A 19,390-nucleotide genomic window follows, 5' to 3' on the forward strand; every position below is an offset into this window, starting at 1 on the left:
AGGATTTTTTTAAAGAGTGGAGACCCCTTTGGAGCAGCTAGCATACAGAGCATATTAGTCATAAATAATATTGGACCGTTTAAGGGCTATATACTATAATTATATGCAGTTTATATTGTTTCATGTATCAAAAATCAATGATCTTTTGGTTTTGGAGTTAGGGGCCATAACATTGCAGGATACATGCAATGGATTGTGACATTATTAAAAATGATACAAAATTACGTTCTTAGCTTTGGATAGAGGGAATTACAAGAACTTCTCAGGCATACTGAATTATTCTGGAATAACAAAATAAAACCTATAGTATCCAAGGACACTTCTAATATTGTTATAGAGGGAGTCTATATAATCAGCAGCACTCCTTTTTTTTCTTTATATTATTTTTTCTGCAGTAGTAGTAAACTTTTAGATTTTTACTAAAAGGAGAATGTGTGAAACACATGCATGTTCCAAAGATATAAACACTGACCTCGTTCACCAGGTACAAAGTTCCAAACAATCCAAAATAATCGATATCCTTGCAAATAAAATGACCAGATGCCATAGACCTGGTTTGATTTGATATAAGTTTGGTTGGAATTCAGACACTAAGGAAAACATCTACAACAACAATTAGGCAAGTATTATTTTACCACTTTAACTTAGTCATCTATTTCATTAGTATAGCATCAGATAATAAATATATGTAATACATAAGGGGAACCAATACTTTTATTTTCTCACAGGCTGAACAATGAATTCTCTTACAAACCGTCTATGCATTCTAGTTGTTTTGGCTCTGGTTTTTGACCTGAGTCATTCAGAAACACCAGCCATGTGTCCAGGTTTAAATGGTAGAGATGGAAGAGATGGGGCTAATGGCCCAAAGGGCGACCCAGGTGAATTTTATTATTTTTTACTTTAACTTTTTTGTCAACATTTGTTTGAAATACCCGTCATTTTGAAACATTTAGTTATCCCCATGCAGTGGTGCTATTTTATGCTATTATCAGGCTGGCAGGAAATTAAATACTTAATACAAAATTGTCAGCTCTTATTGGTACAGTGTATAGAAAGAGACAAGAGAAATTTTGACACTTTTTAAAATGACTCCACTGGAAAAATATATGAACATGTTTTGCCAAGATGTTTCCAGCTGACGTAGGACAAGCAATGCCTTCATGGGTCTTAATGATAATGCTCTTTGCTGTGCATTTTAATATTGCTTTTACCCCAAGGAATCAAGAGTCTTGTATGTGCTCCTGATTGTATGATATTTCTGATAACATCTACTCCCAGCTGAGCATGATGTGGACAAGCTCTTGCTTCAGTGCTGTAGCCACCTGGTGCCCATCCTGCTGTCCTTTGGCACTTACTGTGTGGCATTTGGGCCCCTGCAGACAGTCTGCATTCTTTAGACTGACTTCTAGTAGTTAAATGGTCTTCCTAATTTTGTACACACTTTTAAACTTGTTTTCTATACTGCCCATCCCTTTTCTTTTGTTATGTCCATCCCTTAATAATGTCACACTTGAGGGCCTCTTAATAAAAAAAAAAGTTTACCACACTCCTGTAAACAAAAGGGGGGCAGAGACCTTACATCAGTGGCATTTACTTAATAATGAATATGTTTAAATGTGTTATAATTTATTATGAATAAAGTAGAACTATAGGCAAAACTTTTTTTTTCTCCATTTTGGATAGAGCAAAGGAGGTTTATAACCCCTGTCAGTTTTTTTCTTCTTCGCCATCGGTCTCCCATTGCGGAGATTTCCCTTTATTTCCTGTCTCATAGCCAACTAGAATGCAACATAAAACCCCTGCAAATTAAGGGAATTCCTTGGAGACCCCAGGTCACCAGAACTAGTGTCCCTATTGGAAGACTTCCTCTCTATTACTTTTCTAGGGACAACCCAAAATTTGGGCTTTTCTTTTAGTTTCACTTTCAATGATAATGGTAAATAGGACAAAGGTGAACCTCATTAACGGGCATAGACAGCAATAAAAACTGACAGGTATTCTAATTTGTCTCCACGCCATCCAAAGTAAAAACAAAAAGTTTAGCTTTTAGTTATACTTTAAACATTATTTATTTTATCCATTTCTAGAGCATACAGATTGCAGACTGCCAATATTATTGTTACATATTCTCTTGAGGTGTGCGTGGAGAGCCTGGAATTCCAGGTGAAAGAGGAAACCCAGGACCTCCAGGGAAAGTTGGACCAAAAGGCAATCCAGGGGAAAAAGGAATTCATGGAGTTACAGGTAAGATTATTTGTCTGAACATATCACTGAATTAATCTACATTTCTGTGTGAGACAGAGCAAGGGCAAGCATAATAAGCACCAGGATTTGATATGGCATCTCCTGTACCTTTACCCAAAATTATTTTATATACCTGAAGAACACTGAATATATGCATTCTTCATAGAAATGAGGTGATTTATATTTGGTGCATTTAAATGGCTACAGCCCACCCTATTTGCTTGCTGGAGATCATCCAGCATCATCTAGCTCGTTCCTCCCCTGCATCTTTCCCAGCCTTCTCATTCATTGTCTTTTAGTTTTTTCTATCATGGAGACTTAGCACTACATGTGAACAATATCTATGGCAGTCTGAATGTAAATACAGCCTGGCTAGGAGTGTCGAAACCTCCAGATTGACTTCTATCCATTAAGTCATTATGATTTTTGCATAGCTCTTCTTGGGAGGAGTACTGATGTTTTCGAGAGCTGTGTGCAGCCTCCTGCTGGTCCTTCCCACCAGCTATGATCTTTTTGCTGTTATATGCACTTTTGCCATGTTTCATCACAGGGTCTTCTGCCATTTACAAGGTCATTGTCATGCAACCAATCAGTGGCCACCAGTGCCTCAGCCAATGCATGGCAAGGCTCTGCCTAAAAGTGGCAGGTCACGTGTTGCTTAGCTTTTGAACAACATGTCAGTGTTCCTGACTACAGCTACATTGCATTCCAGCACCTGTGTGATTCTCTGTGCACTCTAGCCTTTAACCAGTATATCTGTACCTGTGATTTCCTTGTAAACTCCAGAAAATATCTAGTCTTTCTTCACCGCTGTGACTCCCTATGTATACCAGCCAGAAAATTGCATCTTAGGACCTGTGTGATTCCCTGATTGTTTAAACCAACTTGTTACCAGCACCTATGTGACTCTCTACGCACTCCAACCTGCATCCTCCCTACAGTTGCATGTCTACTGTACACTCAGAACCTTCCTCCTGAGCCCAGTATTCCATGCTACATAAGACTTTATTACCCCTAGTGAGCCCAGCACCCCAGGGCTGCAAAAGGCTCAGCGTTGCATATATGTACTCAGTCTCAGCGTAGCTGCCTGCTTGGGTGTATCTCAGGGCTGCAAACTGGAAGTTCTCAGTAGGGATGCGCTTGGGTTGGGGACTACAGCTGCTCACCCCAAAGCTGCATGTACACAAAGAAGTGGGGATTAGGGGTGGGCTGAACAACCCCCTGTTCAGTTTGCACCAGAACTTTCAAACATCGCAAAAGTTCGGAACAGAATAACAAACCGTATTGAAGACTATGAGACCCGAATGTGAAGAATCAAAAGTGCCCATTTTGAAGGCTTATATACAAGTAATTGGGCATACAATGGTTATGGGTGTCTGGGTACTGCCCTGGGGGTCATGTATCAATGAAAAAAAAGTTTGTAAAAAACGTCATTTTTAAATGAGCAGTGATTTATTGATTCTTTTGCCCCGTACACACGGTCGGACTTTGTTCGGACATTCCGACAACAAAATCCTAGGATTTTTTCCAACGGATGTTGGCTCAAACTTGTCTTGCATACACACGGTCACATAAAGTTGTCGGAAAATCCGATCGTTCTAAACGCGATGACGTAAAACACGTACGTCGGGACTATAAACGGGGCAATGGCCAATAGCTTTCATCTCTTTATTTATTCTGAGCATGCGTGGCACTTTGTCCGTCGGATTTGTGTACACACGATCAGAATTTCCGACAACGGATTTTGTTGTCGGAAAATTTTATATCCTGCTCTCAAACTTTGTGTGTCGGAAAATCCGATGGAAAATGTGTGATGGAGCCTACACACGGTCAGAATTTCCGACAACAAGGTCCTATCACACATTTTCCATCGGAAAATCCGACCGTGTGCACGGGGCATTAGAGTGAAATTACAAAAATTAAAAATTATTATCAATAAGGTGCCTGGGGGTCCCCTTAGTCTACCTGTAATGTGGCACATCTGTACTGTGCATAGAAGCTGCTGCAGCAATAATTTCATTTATAAAGCCCAAAAAATGACATTTTCCCTGCAAGCTTTCTTTTCTTTTGTAAGCAACGGCTTGGGGAGCCAGTCTGTATAATGAGGCCATAATGCAATGCACTGGGAACAAGATTAGAGATTTTTTGGATAAATTCTGGTGTCCCTACTTTGGATTTCTACTTCTGTAACGGGTGTGGAAAAATTGTTCTTTGGGTGTTGATGGTGCCTTCACATTGTAAACCTATAGAGGTACTCTTGATGAAAGCAAGAATTGGCCTTGCTGTCAAAAATTGCAATGATATGCACCTGTCAAACCGGTGAGGAAATATTGTTCTTTGGGTGCTGGTGGTGCCTTCACATTGTAAACCTATAGAGGTACTCTTGATGAAAGCAAGAATTGGCCTTGCTGTCAAAAATTGCAATGATATGCACCTGTCAAACAGATGCAGAAAAATTGTTCTTTGGGTGTTGTGGCGCCTTCACACCATAACCCTATAGAGCATGGATATGCAATTAGCTGACCTCCAGCTGTTGCAAAACTACAAGTCCCATCATGCCTCCGGGTGTCATAATTGTGGCTGTCTGAATCTTGCTATGCATCATGGGACTTGTAGTTCTGCAACAGCTGGAGGTCTGCTAATTGCATATCCCTGATATAAAAGGTACTCCTGATGAAAGCAAGAATTGGCCTTGCTGTCAAAAATTGTAATGATATGCACCTGTCAAACAGGTGCAGAAAAATTGTTTTTGGGTGTCAGTGGCGCCTTCACACCATAGCCCTATAGCGGTACTCTTGATGAAAGCAAGAATTGGCCTTGCTGTCAAAAATTGTAATGATATGCACCTGTCAAACAGGTGCATAAAAATTGTTTGACAGTACATTCCCAGCATCTAAATGCAAGCTTGTCAAAGCTGCTGGCTGTACAACGTCTGCTTTTCCACCTGGTGGATTCTGCCCCCTTCCGTGAGTTTGCAGAATGTGCTGTACCACAATGGCAGGTTCCCAATCGCTATTTCCTTTAATGTAAAGCCATTCCAGCTCTCTACCACCAGGTGGAAGGCAATTTTGTGGCATCGTTGGGCAAGGCAGTCAGCCGCAAAGTCCATGTTACTGTTGACACGTGGTCCAGCAAGCATGGGCAGGGCCGATATATTTTGTTCACAGCACAATAGGTAATTCTGCTTGCAACTCGGAAGGATACAGGATAGGACTCAGTGCTGCAGCTTGTTGTGCCCGTAGAGCTGGTGATGATGCCAGATTCGTCAGCTTTACCCCCTCCTTCTCCTCCTCCTCCATGCCCTCCCCTGCTGGATTGTCCTATGAACCTCAAGTACCCCCTCAGTGTTCAAAGGGCTATTCAATGAGTCAGGCTAAAAGGTGCCATGCAGTGCTTCAGCTGGTGTGTCTAGGGGACAGGAACCACACCAGACCAGAGATTCTTGCAGCTCTGCAGGGACAGGCCCAGTGGTGGTTCACGCCACGCCAGCTGGAGCCAGGAATGGTGGTGTGTGATAATGGCACAAACCTTCTGTCCACCCTTAGACAGGAAAAATTTACACATGTACCATGCCTGGCACATGTCCTCGAATTGGTGGTGCAGCTTTTTCTAAATAGGAGCATAATAAGCAGGCCAGCCTGTAGCCATTTTAGACAATCATACACAGCCAGTGCTCAGTTGGCTGAAATTCCACTGGAATTCCACCTGCCCATAAGCCGCCTGATTTTTGACATCCCCACCAGGTGTAACTCAACTTTGGGAATGCTGCAGCAGCTGCACATGCAGAGGTCCGTCAATGAGTACCTGTGCAAGTATGGCACAACGACAGGCTCAGGCCAGCCCAGCTTTTTTTCCCCCACGCCAATGGCTGCTCATAAAGGATTCCCGCTCTGTACTGTCACTATTTGAAGAGGCCACAAGGATGGTGAGCTGTGACAATGCATGCATCAGTGACACAATCCCTGTTGCATACCTGCTGGAGCAGACTCTGAGTGGCATTATGGACAGGGCACTCGAGGCAGAGCAGCGGGACAAAGAGAACTTCCTTTCCTCTCAAGGCCCATTTTATATAGACACCATTGTTCCTATGCTACAGAACACACAAGAGGAGAGAGAGGAGGAGGATTCATGCAGTTTTGGGGGCACTGAAGCAGAGGAAGACATTCGTCAAACAGTAAGAGATGGTTTCCCATCCGCAGAACCCTTGGGAGTAATATGTGGCTGGGAGGAGGCAGTTCCAGATACTGTAATCCTCAGTGACCCAGAGAAGTCTGCTTCTCATGCCTCTGCAAATTTGCGGTGCATGGGCTCCCTCATGTTTCAAAGCCTCCGAAAGGACCCAAGAATACGTGGCATAAAGGGAAAGGATCACTATTGGTTGGCAACCCTCCTTGACCACCGTTATAAGGGGAAAGTCTCAAAACTCATCCCGTCTCCACAGAGAGTGATAAGAGGAAATCTCTTGAGGACACCTTAAAGAGGAGTTTATCGAATGCTTTTCCCAGCACTGGTAGGTTACCGTGTCTTGGAAAAAGCAGTTTCGAGGCTTCTGTTGGTCAAGAGAGGAACGTTGGAGAAGGCGTCCGCCTAAGTAAGGCATTTCTGAACTTTTTTTAGTCCTTGCCGCCCAGGGCTGTCAGCTTCCACATTCCATCAGCAGCATCTACATCACATGGTGGATGATTATCTAGGAGCAAAAACAGAGATGGAGAGATTTCCAGTCAATGATCCACTGGCTTACTGGGTTATGTGAATAGACCACTGGCCAGAACTTGCCCAGTATGCTATTGAGCTACTGGGGTGCCCTGCATCAAGCGTGCTTTCTGAAAGGGCATTCAGTGTTGCTGGAGGTTTTGTTACTGATCATAGAATGCGTCTGTCCACAGACTCCGTGGTCTGTCTGACTTTTATCAAAATTAATCACTCCTGGATTACCTTCAGCTATGAAGCCTCTAAAGCCGATGTAATCGATTAAGTGTTTTTGTGATGTGGAATCTTTGCAGGACTTCTAGGCTGCCTAGTGTTGTGGGTGTTGATTTCATCTGGAAAATTGTTTTTGGTGTAGGTTTCATGGGCAAAATTAACACCCAAAGAACAATTTTTCCACACCTTTTTGACAGGGACTGTATTTTTTTCCGCTGCAGCAGATGGGGCAGAGAAATTTGCCAGCTATAGACTACAGCTGGTGGTGTGCTGCTTGCAGACCTGGGACACCCTGCGCTATACCATCCCTGTATAGCGCAGTTACGGAGGATGAGAACAGTTTAGTAAGCCAGTCCACCACCTCCTCTGCATGCTGTGGCTGGATAGCACGGGCAACATCACTAAACAGAGGAAATAATGCCCTGCCAGAGGACACATACGCTGATGGCCCTCTTACAGTGCCATGGGAACGTCTGTCTCTCCTTGCTGTCCTCCCAGACATGATGGGGGAGTGAGGGGTGCTTATTAACAAAATGTAATAAAGATGTGTAAATGTGTACGTGGAGGCACTTTAATCAATGGAAAGTGGTGTTTGGTGCACTTTAATTTGAGTATTCACTACACAGACACACTCCACAGATACATTCTAATGTGCAGTAATGCACAGAACTATATGGCGTTAAATTTGCAGTAACGCAATGAAATATACAGCGTTAAATATGCAGTAATGCAATAAAATATAAGGCATTAAACTTGCAGTAACGTAATGAAATTTACAGCGTTAAACTGGCAGTTATGCACACAGAACTTTAATGCGTTAAACTTGCAATAACGCAATGAAATAGACGGCGTTAAACTTGCAATAACGCAATGAAATATACGGTGTTAAACTTGCAGTAACACAATGAAATATACAGCGTTAAACTTGCAGTAACACAGAACTATACAGCGTTAAACTTGCAGTAATGTAATGAAAAATACAGCATTAAACTTGCAGTAATGTACAGAACTATATGGCGTTAGACTTGCAGTAACACAATAAAATATACAGCGTTAAACTTTCAGTAACGCACAGAACTATATGGCGTTAAACTTACAATAACACAATGAAATAGACGGCGTTCAACTTGCAGTAACGCAATGAAATAATAGGATTTTTTAAAACAGCTTACCTGTAAAATCCTTTTCTTTCGAAGGACATCACGGGACACAGAGCCACAGTAATTACTGATGGGTTATATAGGTATCACTGGTGATTGGACACTGGCACACCCTATCAGGAAGTTCAACCCCCTATATAATCCCTCCCCCTTGCAGGGATACCTCAGTTTTGTAGCCAAGCAATATAGTGTATTAGAAGAGGGGTGGGACCTCTGTGTCCCGTGATGTCCTTCGAAAGAAAAGGATTTTACAGGTAAGCTGTTTTAAAAAATCCTATTTTCTTTCTCGAACATCACGGGACACAGAGCCACAGTAATTACTGATGGGATGTCCCAGAGCAATGCTACCTGAGGGGGGGGAACCACGACCAAGTAGGGTGCAATCAGACCTGAGGACCCTGTACTGCTGCCTGCAGCACACTACGCCCAAAGGCGATATCCTCATGCCTTCTCACATCCACCTAATAGAATCTGGTGAATGTATGAACTGAAGACCAGGTTGCGGCCTTGCAGATTTGAGCCATAGAGGCCCGGTGATGCACTGCCCAAGAAGCACCAATAGCCCTTGTGGAATGTGCCCTGATCTGAAACGGAGGAATCTTCTGTTTCAAACCGTAAGCTTGAATGATCAACTGTCGAATCCATTTAGAAATGGTAGCTTTTGACGCTGCCTGTCCTCTATTGGGACCCTCTGGCAGCACAAACAAAACATCCGTCTTGCGGATCTGAGTAGTTGCCCCTAGATAGGCCTAAACTGCTCTTACTACATCCAACGAATGTAGAGATCTCTCTTCCGGAGAACAGGGATCTGGAAAAAAGGAAGGTAGAACAATGTCTTGGTTTAAATGAAAATCAGAAACCACCTTCGGTAAAAAACTAGGATGAGGGCGTAGTACCACTCTATCCTTGTGTATAATCAAATAAGGCTCCTTACAGGAAAGGGCTGCTAATTCTGATACTCTTCTAGCAGAAGAGATGGCCACCAGAAAAATTAATTTCCTTGTCAACAAGACCAAAGGAATCTGACTTATTGGTTCAAAAGGCCATTTCTGTAACACAGCCAGGACCAAATTCAAGTCCCAGGGGTTTAGGGACGCTTTAACCGGAGGATTAAGACGCATCACCCCCTGCATAAAGTTTCGGACCAAAGAATGCGAAGCAAGTGGCCGCTGAAATAATACTGATAAAGCAGAGACCTGGCCCTTGATGGTACTCAAGGCCAGCTTCATCTCTAATCCCATCTGTAGAAAATCAAGGATTCTACCTATGACATATTTCCTGGGATGCCAACCTCTGGATTCACACCAGGTTATATAAGCTTTCCAGACTCTATGATAAATCATCCTGGAAGCTGGCTTCCTTGCATTAATCAAGGTAGATATGACAGGACCTGAGAGCCCACGACTCTTCAGAACGTGGGTCTCAATAGCCAAACCGTCAAATTTATCGTTTGTAAGGCAGGATGGAACACTGGACCTTGAGATAACAGGTCTGGGCGTACCGGTAGGGTCCACGGGGAACCCACCGTCATCCTTACTATTTCTGCATACCAAGTCCTTCTGGGCCAAGCGGGGGCCACCAGAAGTACCGACTTCCTTTCCTGCCTGATCCTGCGAAGGAGTCGTGGTAGTAGCAGAATAGGCGGGAATGCGTAAATCAGTGAGAACCGATGCCACGGAATCACCAACGCATCCGTCCCGCATGCAAGAGGATCTTTTGTCCTTGCCACAAATCTGTCTATCTTTTTGTTGAATCGGGATGCAAAGAGATCTACATCTGGAACCCCCCATCTTTGGCATATGGCCCAAAAGACGTCGGGATGCAGAGACCATTCCCCTGGAAGTAACTGCTGGCGACTTAGATAGTCCGCCTGCCAATTCTCTATTCCCGGGATGAAAACTGCCGATATGCATGGCACATGCATCTCTGCCCAGACTAAGATCTGGTTCACCTCTTTTTGAGCAGCTCGGCTCCGGGTGCCTCCCTGATGATTGACATAAGCCACTGCTGTGGCATTGTCGGACTGGATCCTGACCGGACAACCCTGTAGCCTGATAGTCCAGGCTTTTAGAGCTAGATGTATCGCCCGGATCTCCAGAATGTTGATGGGTAAGGTCCTCTCTGTCTTGGACCATACCCCTTGGACCGCAGCCTGTTCCAGAACTGCTCCCCAACCTGACAGACTGGCATCTGTTGTTACCACCGTCCAGGTAACCGGTAGAAAGGATTTCCCCTTCTGCAGGTTTTCGGGTATGAGCCACCAATTGAGGCTCTGACGCACCGCATGCGACAGGTGCATCGGAAAGTCTAATGCCTGAACCTTCTTGTTCCAGGTCGACAGAATACTGTGTTGCAGCATTCTTGAGTGAAACTGAGCATAGGGAACTGCTTCGAATGAAGACACCATCTTCCCTAGTAGCCTCATACAAAGGCGGACTGAGGGACCCTTCTTGGTCCTTACTGTCAGAATCAGCTCTCTCAAAGCAGTGATCTTTGCCTGGGGTAGAAATATTTTCTCCTGGCTTGTATGTATAATCAGACCTAAATATTCCAGTCTTCTTACTGGTTTTAGGAAAGACTTTTCTAAGTTGAGGATCCAACCCAGGTGTTCTAGATACCTGACCGTGGTCCTCAAGTTTCCATTCAAAGAGGCTACCGACCGGTCTATCAAGAGCAGGTCATCTAGGTATGCTATGACAGCTATACCCTGAGCCCTTAATCTGGCCAGAGGAGGAGCCAAGATCTTTGTGAACACTCGAGGTGCAGTGGCTATCCCAAAGGGCAGAGCCATAAACTGGAAATGGCGCCCTCCTACCTCGAAGCGCAGAAACTTCTGATGAGCAGGAAAAATGGGCACATGCAGATATGCATCTCTGATGTCTATTGATGCCAGAAATTCTCCTCCCTGCAGGGTGGGAACTACTGTTCGAATTGATTCCATGCGGAAGGATTGAATCCTTAGGAATCGGTTCAGATCCCTTAAGTCCAAAATGGGCCTGACATCCCCATTTGGCTTTTGGACCGTAAAAAGGTTGGAATAGAAGCCCAATCCCTGGTCCTTTGCGGGAACTATCATAATGACCTCCTGCGACAAAAGTCGCTCTAACGCTAGAAGGAGCGACTGCTTCTTCTCTGGGTCTCTGGGAACATTTGATCTGAGGAACCGAGGAGAAGGGAATTCCTGAAACTCCAGCTTGTACCCTAAGGTTACCGTGGAGACTACCCATCTGTCCTGGAAGTCCTCCTGCCAGAGCTCTGAGAATTGTCGCAGTCTTCCCCCCACTCGAGTGAGCGGGGGCGCCCCCTCATGCAGAGGTCTTAGTGTTTTGCCTAGTAGGCTTCTTTCCCCAGGACTTCTTTTGTCCCTGGGGTTGACTCTTGTCTCTGGACCCCGATGGAGGCGGCCGTCGAGACTGCCTGGAGGCTGAAGCCCCCGGCGCTGGGGAAAGAGTCCGTTTGAAAGAGGGACGCTTACTCTTCTTCTTGACAGGTAAGAGAGTGCTTTTCCCACAAGAGATTCTCTTGATATAGTTATCCAAGTCCTCTCCAAACAACCTTGCACCACGAAATGGAAACCCAGCCAGTAGCTTCTTACATGGTGCTTCGGCTGACCAATTTTTCAACCATAGGATTCTACGTATATGCACCAACCCCAGTGAAAGACGGGAGGTTTGCACGATAGAATCTCTAATGGCGTCAACCACAAAGCATAAGGCCGCTGGAAGGTTAGCAAACCCCTGGGCCTGCTGTTCAGGTAATACTTTGATGACCTGCTTAACATGGTCTCTTAAGTATTGACAGACTCCAATCGCTGCTATTGCAGGTTGGGCCACTGATCCTGCTAAGGAGAAAACATCCTTCAATAGGGATTCCATCCTTTTATCTACAGGATCCCTGAGCATCTGAGCATTGTCTACAGGACAAGTCAGGCTATTATTTATTGAGGAAATGGCGGCATCAATAGCCGGAATTCCCCACATTTTAATAAACTTTTCTTCCATCGGATAAAGTGTTGAAAACTTTCTCGGCGGAAAAAAACGTTTGTCTGGGTGATCCCACTCAGAATAAATAAGCTTTTCAAGTAAAGTATGAACAGGAAAAGCATGTGCTGCTTGGAAAGGTTTCAGTGACCCCAAAGCAGAAGAGGATTCTTTAGCAGTTTCAGGTATGGGCAACTTAAATGTGGAGCGGACCAATCCAGTGAGGATCTGCACTAAGACTTTCTCCTCTTGGGAAGTCGCAGAGGGTCCCTCTCCACCTGAATCCTCCGAAGAGGAATCATCCATCCCATCCCGATCCTCTGAAAGGGATTCATCTCCTTTATCCCAGAGCTCCTCTGTCTGAGGGTCTTGGGGAACAGAGGAAAGCCTAGTGCGTTTTCTTCCACTGAGTGAAGACGTAATCACGGCCATTAATCTTTCCTCTAGACCATTAATGGTTGAGGAAAAAACCTCTTGTGTAATATATACAGGGGCTGAAGTGCCAGAAGCAGGTGTAGCCCCTGACCCAAATGGCTCTCCCTGGCTAGCCGTCCCTGGCCCATCTTTAGGGGGGGAGGATGCTGCCGACAGGGGGCCCTCAGAACCTGAACGAGATCCCCTAGTGTCTCTGGTTCCTGGGGTGCTTGAACCTCTTCTACCCATAGTGCAAAGCAACAAGGTGTGAGGTATACAAATGAACACTGTCCGCTGAGCGATGTAGTCTGGCTAAAAGCCTTGCTACCCAATGCTCAGTCTGGTGTTACTTCAGTAAATGCTGCCTAGGAGAATGCCTGTGTCCCACCTTACATGCGACCGTCAGCTCTGTGTCTCTCAGAAGGCTGAGTGCACCTGTACAGAGTGCCTTTAATAGCCTGCAGCTGGCCTGAGTGGGAGTCTAAACACTCTGTGCTGACATCCCGCCCCCTCCTCTACCGCCCCCCCCCCTCGAGTTTTGAAAAAAAACGAGCGCTTCCCACACTGCCGACTCTCCTGTCATGCTCTGGAGAAAAGGCTGGGGATGGGGGGGGGGGAAGGAGGGAGACTGGTAACAAGATTTGCCTGAACGGCTATCTTCAGAGATGGTGGCCATTAGGCCACAGAGCCCGGGTGGTATAACCACTTTCTAGACCCCTGTGGCCCCTCTCTAGCCTGGGGGGGAACATTCAAACATGAGAAATCCCCCCATCCACCTTACCTGCTTGCAGCCTGCTTGATACGCTGGGACATACACAGCGATTACAACACCTGAGACAGACATTCAGCATGTGTAGGTTTGTGCTCTTGGCAGCCCCCGGTGGTCACAATAGGCATAGCATGCATTTACCTTAAAGGAGAAAAGCCACTAGAACTCAAAAATTCTGTGGAATCTCCTCTTACCTTATCCAGCCGCAGGGTGCTGTTTACACAGACCCAATCTTCACCTCTCACGGTGGGCTCCGTTTGAAAAAACCGTCAGAGACTGGGGCCCCCATCAGTAGGGGGATCCAACAGTTCTGGGACCGTAAAGCACCTCGCCAGAAATTAGGAAGTTTAAAGCCATTTTCTGATCTGCGGGGTCCAGCTCTCTAAAAAGAGAAGCATTACGGGTAAAACCTCGTTTCTTCGGACACGAGGCCCGGGTACCATTCAATTCGGCCATGAAAAGACACTTTGAATGGATCCGGTTCGCCTGGCTTGCCCCAGTATAGGATCTTAGGATATTCCCTTTGGAGCTCAGCACAGGACATCTTTACACGTCCATCACCTAAGACACTGGCGTAAAAACTGAGGTATCCCTGCAAGGGGGAGGGATTATATAGGGGGTTGAACTTCCTGATAGGGTGTGCCAGTGTCCAATCACCAGTGATACCTATATAACCCATCAGTAATTACTGTGGCTCTGTGTCCCGTGATGTTCGAGAAAGAAATACGGCGTTAAACTTGCAGTAATGCACAGAACTATATGGCGTTAAACTTGCAGTAATGCACTAAACTGTATAGTGTTAAACTTGCAGTAATGCAACTGAAATATACTGAGTTAAGCATGCGCTAATGCACAGAAATGTACTGCATTAAATGGCATGTAATGCACTGAAATATATGTATATAAGTATATAAACTTGCAGTAACGCAATAAAATATACTGTGTTAAACGGTGACTACACTTACACTGACTGAACTATCCCTACATTCACAGTAATGTAAAGATGAATGGTCGCACTACACTCACAATGACTGAACTATCCCTACATTCACACTAATGTAAAGATGAATGGTCGCACTACACTCACAATGACTGAACTATCCCTACATTCACACTAATGTAAAGGTGAATGATCGCACTACACTCACATTAAGCTATCCCTAGATGCAGCGGCCCGTCCATAGGGGTCGCACGGGCATCGCACCTCCCAGGCAGTCACACAAAAAAAAGCCCTTTAAAAAAAAAAAATACAAAAAAATGTTCTTTAAGTGCACTGTGTTCAGGCTCCAGACACAGTACACTATGGGAAGCGCGACGTCTATGCAATCACGAGATTGCAGATGAGACGCTTCATTTGCAAGGTTTTGACCTGCCTTGTGGCGCAGTCCATTGCGCATAATACTTCTGCCCGTAGTATCACTACAGGTGCTTTGTTCTTGATTGGCACCGCCCTAGGACATGGGCGGTGCTTTCCCTCCAATTTACAATGTCACTTGCGGTTTCCCTGTGCCAGTGATAAAACAGAAGTGACGTCAGCAGATCCTTGGAACGCACGGCCCCAGCTGAGCTTTTTATTCACAAATTGGTAAGACAGCACACAGCCCTCCCTCCTCTCTACACTGACACCTCCACCCCAGCCTGGAGCACGGGCAGCTATAGTTGGCAGGCTAGCCTTGCAGGATGTCCCTGAGCTGCTGGACATGAAGAAGAAGGGGGACAAGGTGCTGGACAGTCCACACTCAGGACTCCCGTCAAGTTTTTGTCCCAGCAACTGACTCCTCAGCCCAGCAACAGCAGACAAGTCCTCTGCTCAGGAGGTGTCCGGGCAGACAGTGCAGGTGGTGAGTACAGTCCTGTCTATGTACTACAGGTCATTGGTCTGTCACATAAAAGCCTGTATAGATATAACCTCATGGACTCTAGGGGGCACAAGGTGTACAAGGACACACTGTGTTCCAGAAATGTGATATTCATTGATGATGTGATCATTGGTGATCAGTAATAGGATGATGATCAGTGATGCAATGTGATGATAATAAATGATGTGAACAGTGATGATCAGTATGCTGTGAGTCTGGGCTGTATACTCTGCTGTGATTCTGGGCTGTATACTCTGCTGTGATTCTGGGCTGTATACTCTGCTGTGATTCTGGGCTGTATACTCTGCTGTGATTCTGGGCTGTATACTCTGCTGTGATTCTGGGCTGTATACTCTGCTGTGATTCTGGACTGTATACTGTGCTGTGATTCTGGGGCTGTATACTCTGCTGTGAGTCTGGGCTGTATGCTCTGTCCTGTGATTCTGGGGCTGTATATTCTGCCCTGTGATTCTGGGGCTGTATACTCTGCCCTGTGATGCTGAGCTGTATACTCCTGACACTATGGGTGGAAGCAAGTGAAATACAGGGGACGGAGTGGGTGGATGCTATAAGGGGTGGGTCTTATATGTGGGAAGGGTCAAAAAGGAGGAGCAGGTCTGGCACCCCATCCTTAAACTTTGCCATCTGCCACTATCTAGATGCACACTAAACTGATATTCTACATTGACAATAGAATCAGAATAGCACACTATAGCACACTAACTGTCTAATAGCACTGAACAGAGCCCTGTTCTATCTCTCTCCACGCTGCTATCACAATACAAATGGTCGCTATGGAAAGAATACTTTTATAGTGTGGTGCGGGATTAAGAGCAATGACCCATGATTGGATAAAGTCAGCATGACAGCGTCCAATCATGGCTCTGACAGCGCTCTGTGCCCTGATTGGGGAAGCTTTCATTGCTTCAGCCAATCAGGGATTTCAATGCACTGTGCGACGGCGCAGTGCATTGTGATCATTCGGCAGGCGGAACAAACGGTCGAATGACCCTATAATTCGGTTGTTCGGAGAACGTCCGAACAGCCAAAGTTCAGCCTGAACTCATGCTCGGGCCGAACCGTTCGCCCATCCCTAGTGGGGATGCATGTGATATCATTAACCAAACATGGGCATATGTTCATATAAGGTCAATGCATAGTTTATTGGGTCTTGAAAGCCATAACCATAAAAAAAAAAAACACATTTAAAATGAATAAATCTGTGCTTAGGGTTAATAAATGAAAAGTCACTAGTGCTTAGCAAATAAACATCTCACAAACAATCAGCTAGTGATCATACTAAAAAAATATAGAAACAAAGTCCATTCTGTAGTCTTCAAGGGAAAAAAACAGGGAGGGGGAGGGGCCAACCTGAGTATAGTATTAAAATGATGACTTTAATAGGATAAAATTAAAAACACTTAAGCCGCGTACACACGGGCGGACTTTTCGACTGGACTGGTCCGACGGACTTTCCGACGGACTTTCAACGAACTTTTGACGGACTTCCGACGGACTTTGTTTGTTTGCTTGGCATTGCATGCTAATATTGAGCCTATGATCTACCAAAACCCCCAGATCCTTCTCCACCATTGATTCCCCCAGTTGTACTCCCCCTAGTATGTATGATGCATGCCTATTCTTAGCCCCGTGTGCATAACTTTACATTTATCAACATTAAATCTGCCAAATAGTCACCCAATTAGACAGTGCATTGAGGTCAGCTTGTAAATTGGAGATATCCTGTAAGGACGTTATTCCACTGTATAGCTTAGTGTCATCTGCAAAGACAGAAATGTTACTTTTAATCCCAGACCCAATATCATTTATAAAGATATTACAAAGTAAAGGTCCCAGCACCGAACCTTGGGGTACACAATTGATAGCATATGAGTTAACTTCTAGATTATTATTTTGAAAGAATGTTAGAATTTCCTGTTCAATAGACTTGAGCAGAGAATTATCACTCAGTAAGGATTCATCAACACCAGTTTATAAACCACCAAAATTAGCTGGTTTCATCCACAAGTTAGAAAAAAGACATTGTACTGGTTGATGGTCTGACCAAGACACTGATAAAATCTTACCGTGGCAAACAAAGAAAGGAAGTGATGGATAAATAAATATATGGTTTATATGTGAATAACTTTCATGGACATGTAGATTTTAAATTATTATATTGCTGTCCCTGCCCATATTTGCTTGACCTGGGCAGGGAGGGCCGTACGAGGAAAAACATAAATAAATAAATAAAATGACAAAACTCTAAGTGGGGGGGGGGGGATTGATGGCGGGTGGGAATATGTTAATGTGGATCGGCAAAGACCAGGTGCTTTGTGCTAAATCTGGAAGGAGTTGCGGTGAATGTTTTGTCAGTGATCTCATCTATTAGGCCAAGCATTGTGGAGGAACACAAGGTTTGTGTCACTAATCCCTGCCTTATTGCAGCACAACATTTTATTTGCATCTTCAGAAGAGGCAAAATGGTGCCCTGGATGGTGAGCCATTGGCAGTGTAAAAACTTCCCAGAGCTTCTCCTCATGCCATAATCACATAAAGGGAGGAGAAGGTAGAAGAGGGAGAACTAAAGAGGAGAACTGAAGCAGAATGGGTAAGGGTAGTAAAAAGATGGGGGGTTCCAAAAAATTGGAGGACAAGGGCAAAAAGGAGAAAAAGGAAACCAAGGTAATTCATGAAAACCATTGGAAGTAATTAAATATGAAGTGAACTAAAGCAATGATTGACTTGCAACTGCGTCAAACAAGGACTTACTAAAGTATAAGAACACAAATCTCATAAAGTATATTTATCTATGACCCATGTACTATATGTCTTATTGTCATATTACACTGTATTCACCTGACTCAGCAGGGGACACTATTGCACGCAGGATACCTCTCAGCAAAATGGTTGTGACAAATTTACTGTGTATTTGTGTATATATACTATGTATTTGGGAGGCTAGCTGTTTCCAAGACTAGGAGCAGAAAGTTTTCGTACATCAGAGCCATTTCACTTCTTCTTAAATCGCTCCTCCACTCAGATTGCGGGCATGTGAAAAGAGAAATTAAAAATCCATTGCGCAGAGATCAACCACTGATTGAATGCTATCTAACAGATAGGGTTGTTCCACTCACATAACCTCCTAGTAGGGATCGCTTTTATTGATCAGCTGCAAAAACCGGAGCACAGCGGTGAGATGCTTCATTCACCGCTGCTGCTATCTCACACACTGCAAATGCTAGGGACTTCCAAGGGTTCCTCCTACATGTTACGTCACTGCCACGTGAAAAAGTCACGTGGCTCCGGTTTTTGCAGCTGATCAATAAAAGCAATCCCTACTAGGAGGTTATGTGAGTGCGCAACGGATTTTTAATTTCTATTTTCACATGCCCGCAATCTGAGTGGAGGAGCGATTTAAGAAGAAGTGAAAGAATGAAAGTAACACATTTTGTTTTCACTTAGTTTATATATTTTGTTTCAATTTCACATTATATCTGACACTGAGGTGTTTGGTTACATAATACTGTTGTATTGTCCACAGTTCACAGGAAGGATTTTTTAGATAAAAGAAAGATTTCTTGCACATTTTTTTGGCACACTTATATTTTATTTATTTTATTCTTGGAAGTTCAAGCAGCACGGCTTAATATATTTAATCAGACATATGCCATGTATTTAATATGAATAGTAGATATGTTGAAGAGCACATGCACATTTGAGCAGTTTTATTATTAATGCATTTTATGAGTTAATTATATGCAGTATGGTGGGATTAGATTGATTAATCTATTCATTTATATATTTATTTATTTATTTCAAATCAGTTTTGAAAGAATTTGTAGATTAAGATTATTGGGAGGTGTTTTTTAGTAGTTTATTTTCTCCTTTCACTATTTTAATGTGCAGATGAGGTTAATATAAGCGCAACTGACCACTTTATTATAAGATGAATGGGGGACTTCCTCAGTAGCTCCAAGGTACAAACTGGAGTTCCATCTCCTCGTTTTCTCAGATCAAACGTTCCTAAGGATCCAG

The 19,390-nt window shown here is 44.2% G+C and overlaps 1 protein-coding gene across 1 annotated transcript in view; it reads left to right on the forward strand.

Moving 5' to 3' along the window:
* The first annotated feature begins 467 nt into the window (after positions 1-467).
* LOC141106243 (pulmonary surfactant-associated protein D-like) overlaps positions 468-19,390 on the forward strand; it is a 39,748-nt gene continuing 20,825 nt past the window's right edge. Inside the window, exons 1-3 of the mRNA XM_073596858.1 lie at positions 468-619; positions 729-881; positions 2,140-2,247. Coding sequence (XP_073452959.1) covers positions 737-881; positions 2,140-2,247 — 253 coding nt within the window. The 5' untranslated portion in view covers positions 468-619; positions 729-736. The remainder of the gene's footprint in view (positions 620-728; positions 882-2,139; positions 2,248-19,390) is intronic.

The sequence above is a fragment of the Aquarana catesbeiana genome, linkage group LG08 (genome assembly GCF_042186555.1).
Source record: "Aquarana catesbeiana isolate 2022-GZ linkage group LG08, ASM4218655v1, whole genome shotgun sequence".
Taxonomy (NCBI): domain Eukaryota; kingdom Metazoa; phylum Chordata; class Amphibia; order Anura; family Ranidae; genus Aquarana; species Aquarana catesbeiana.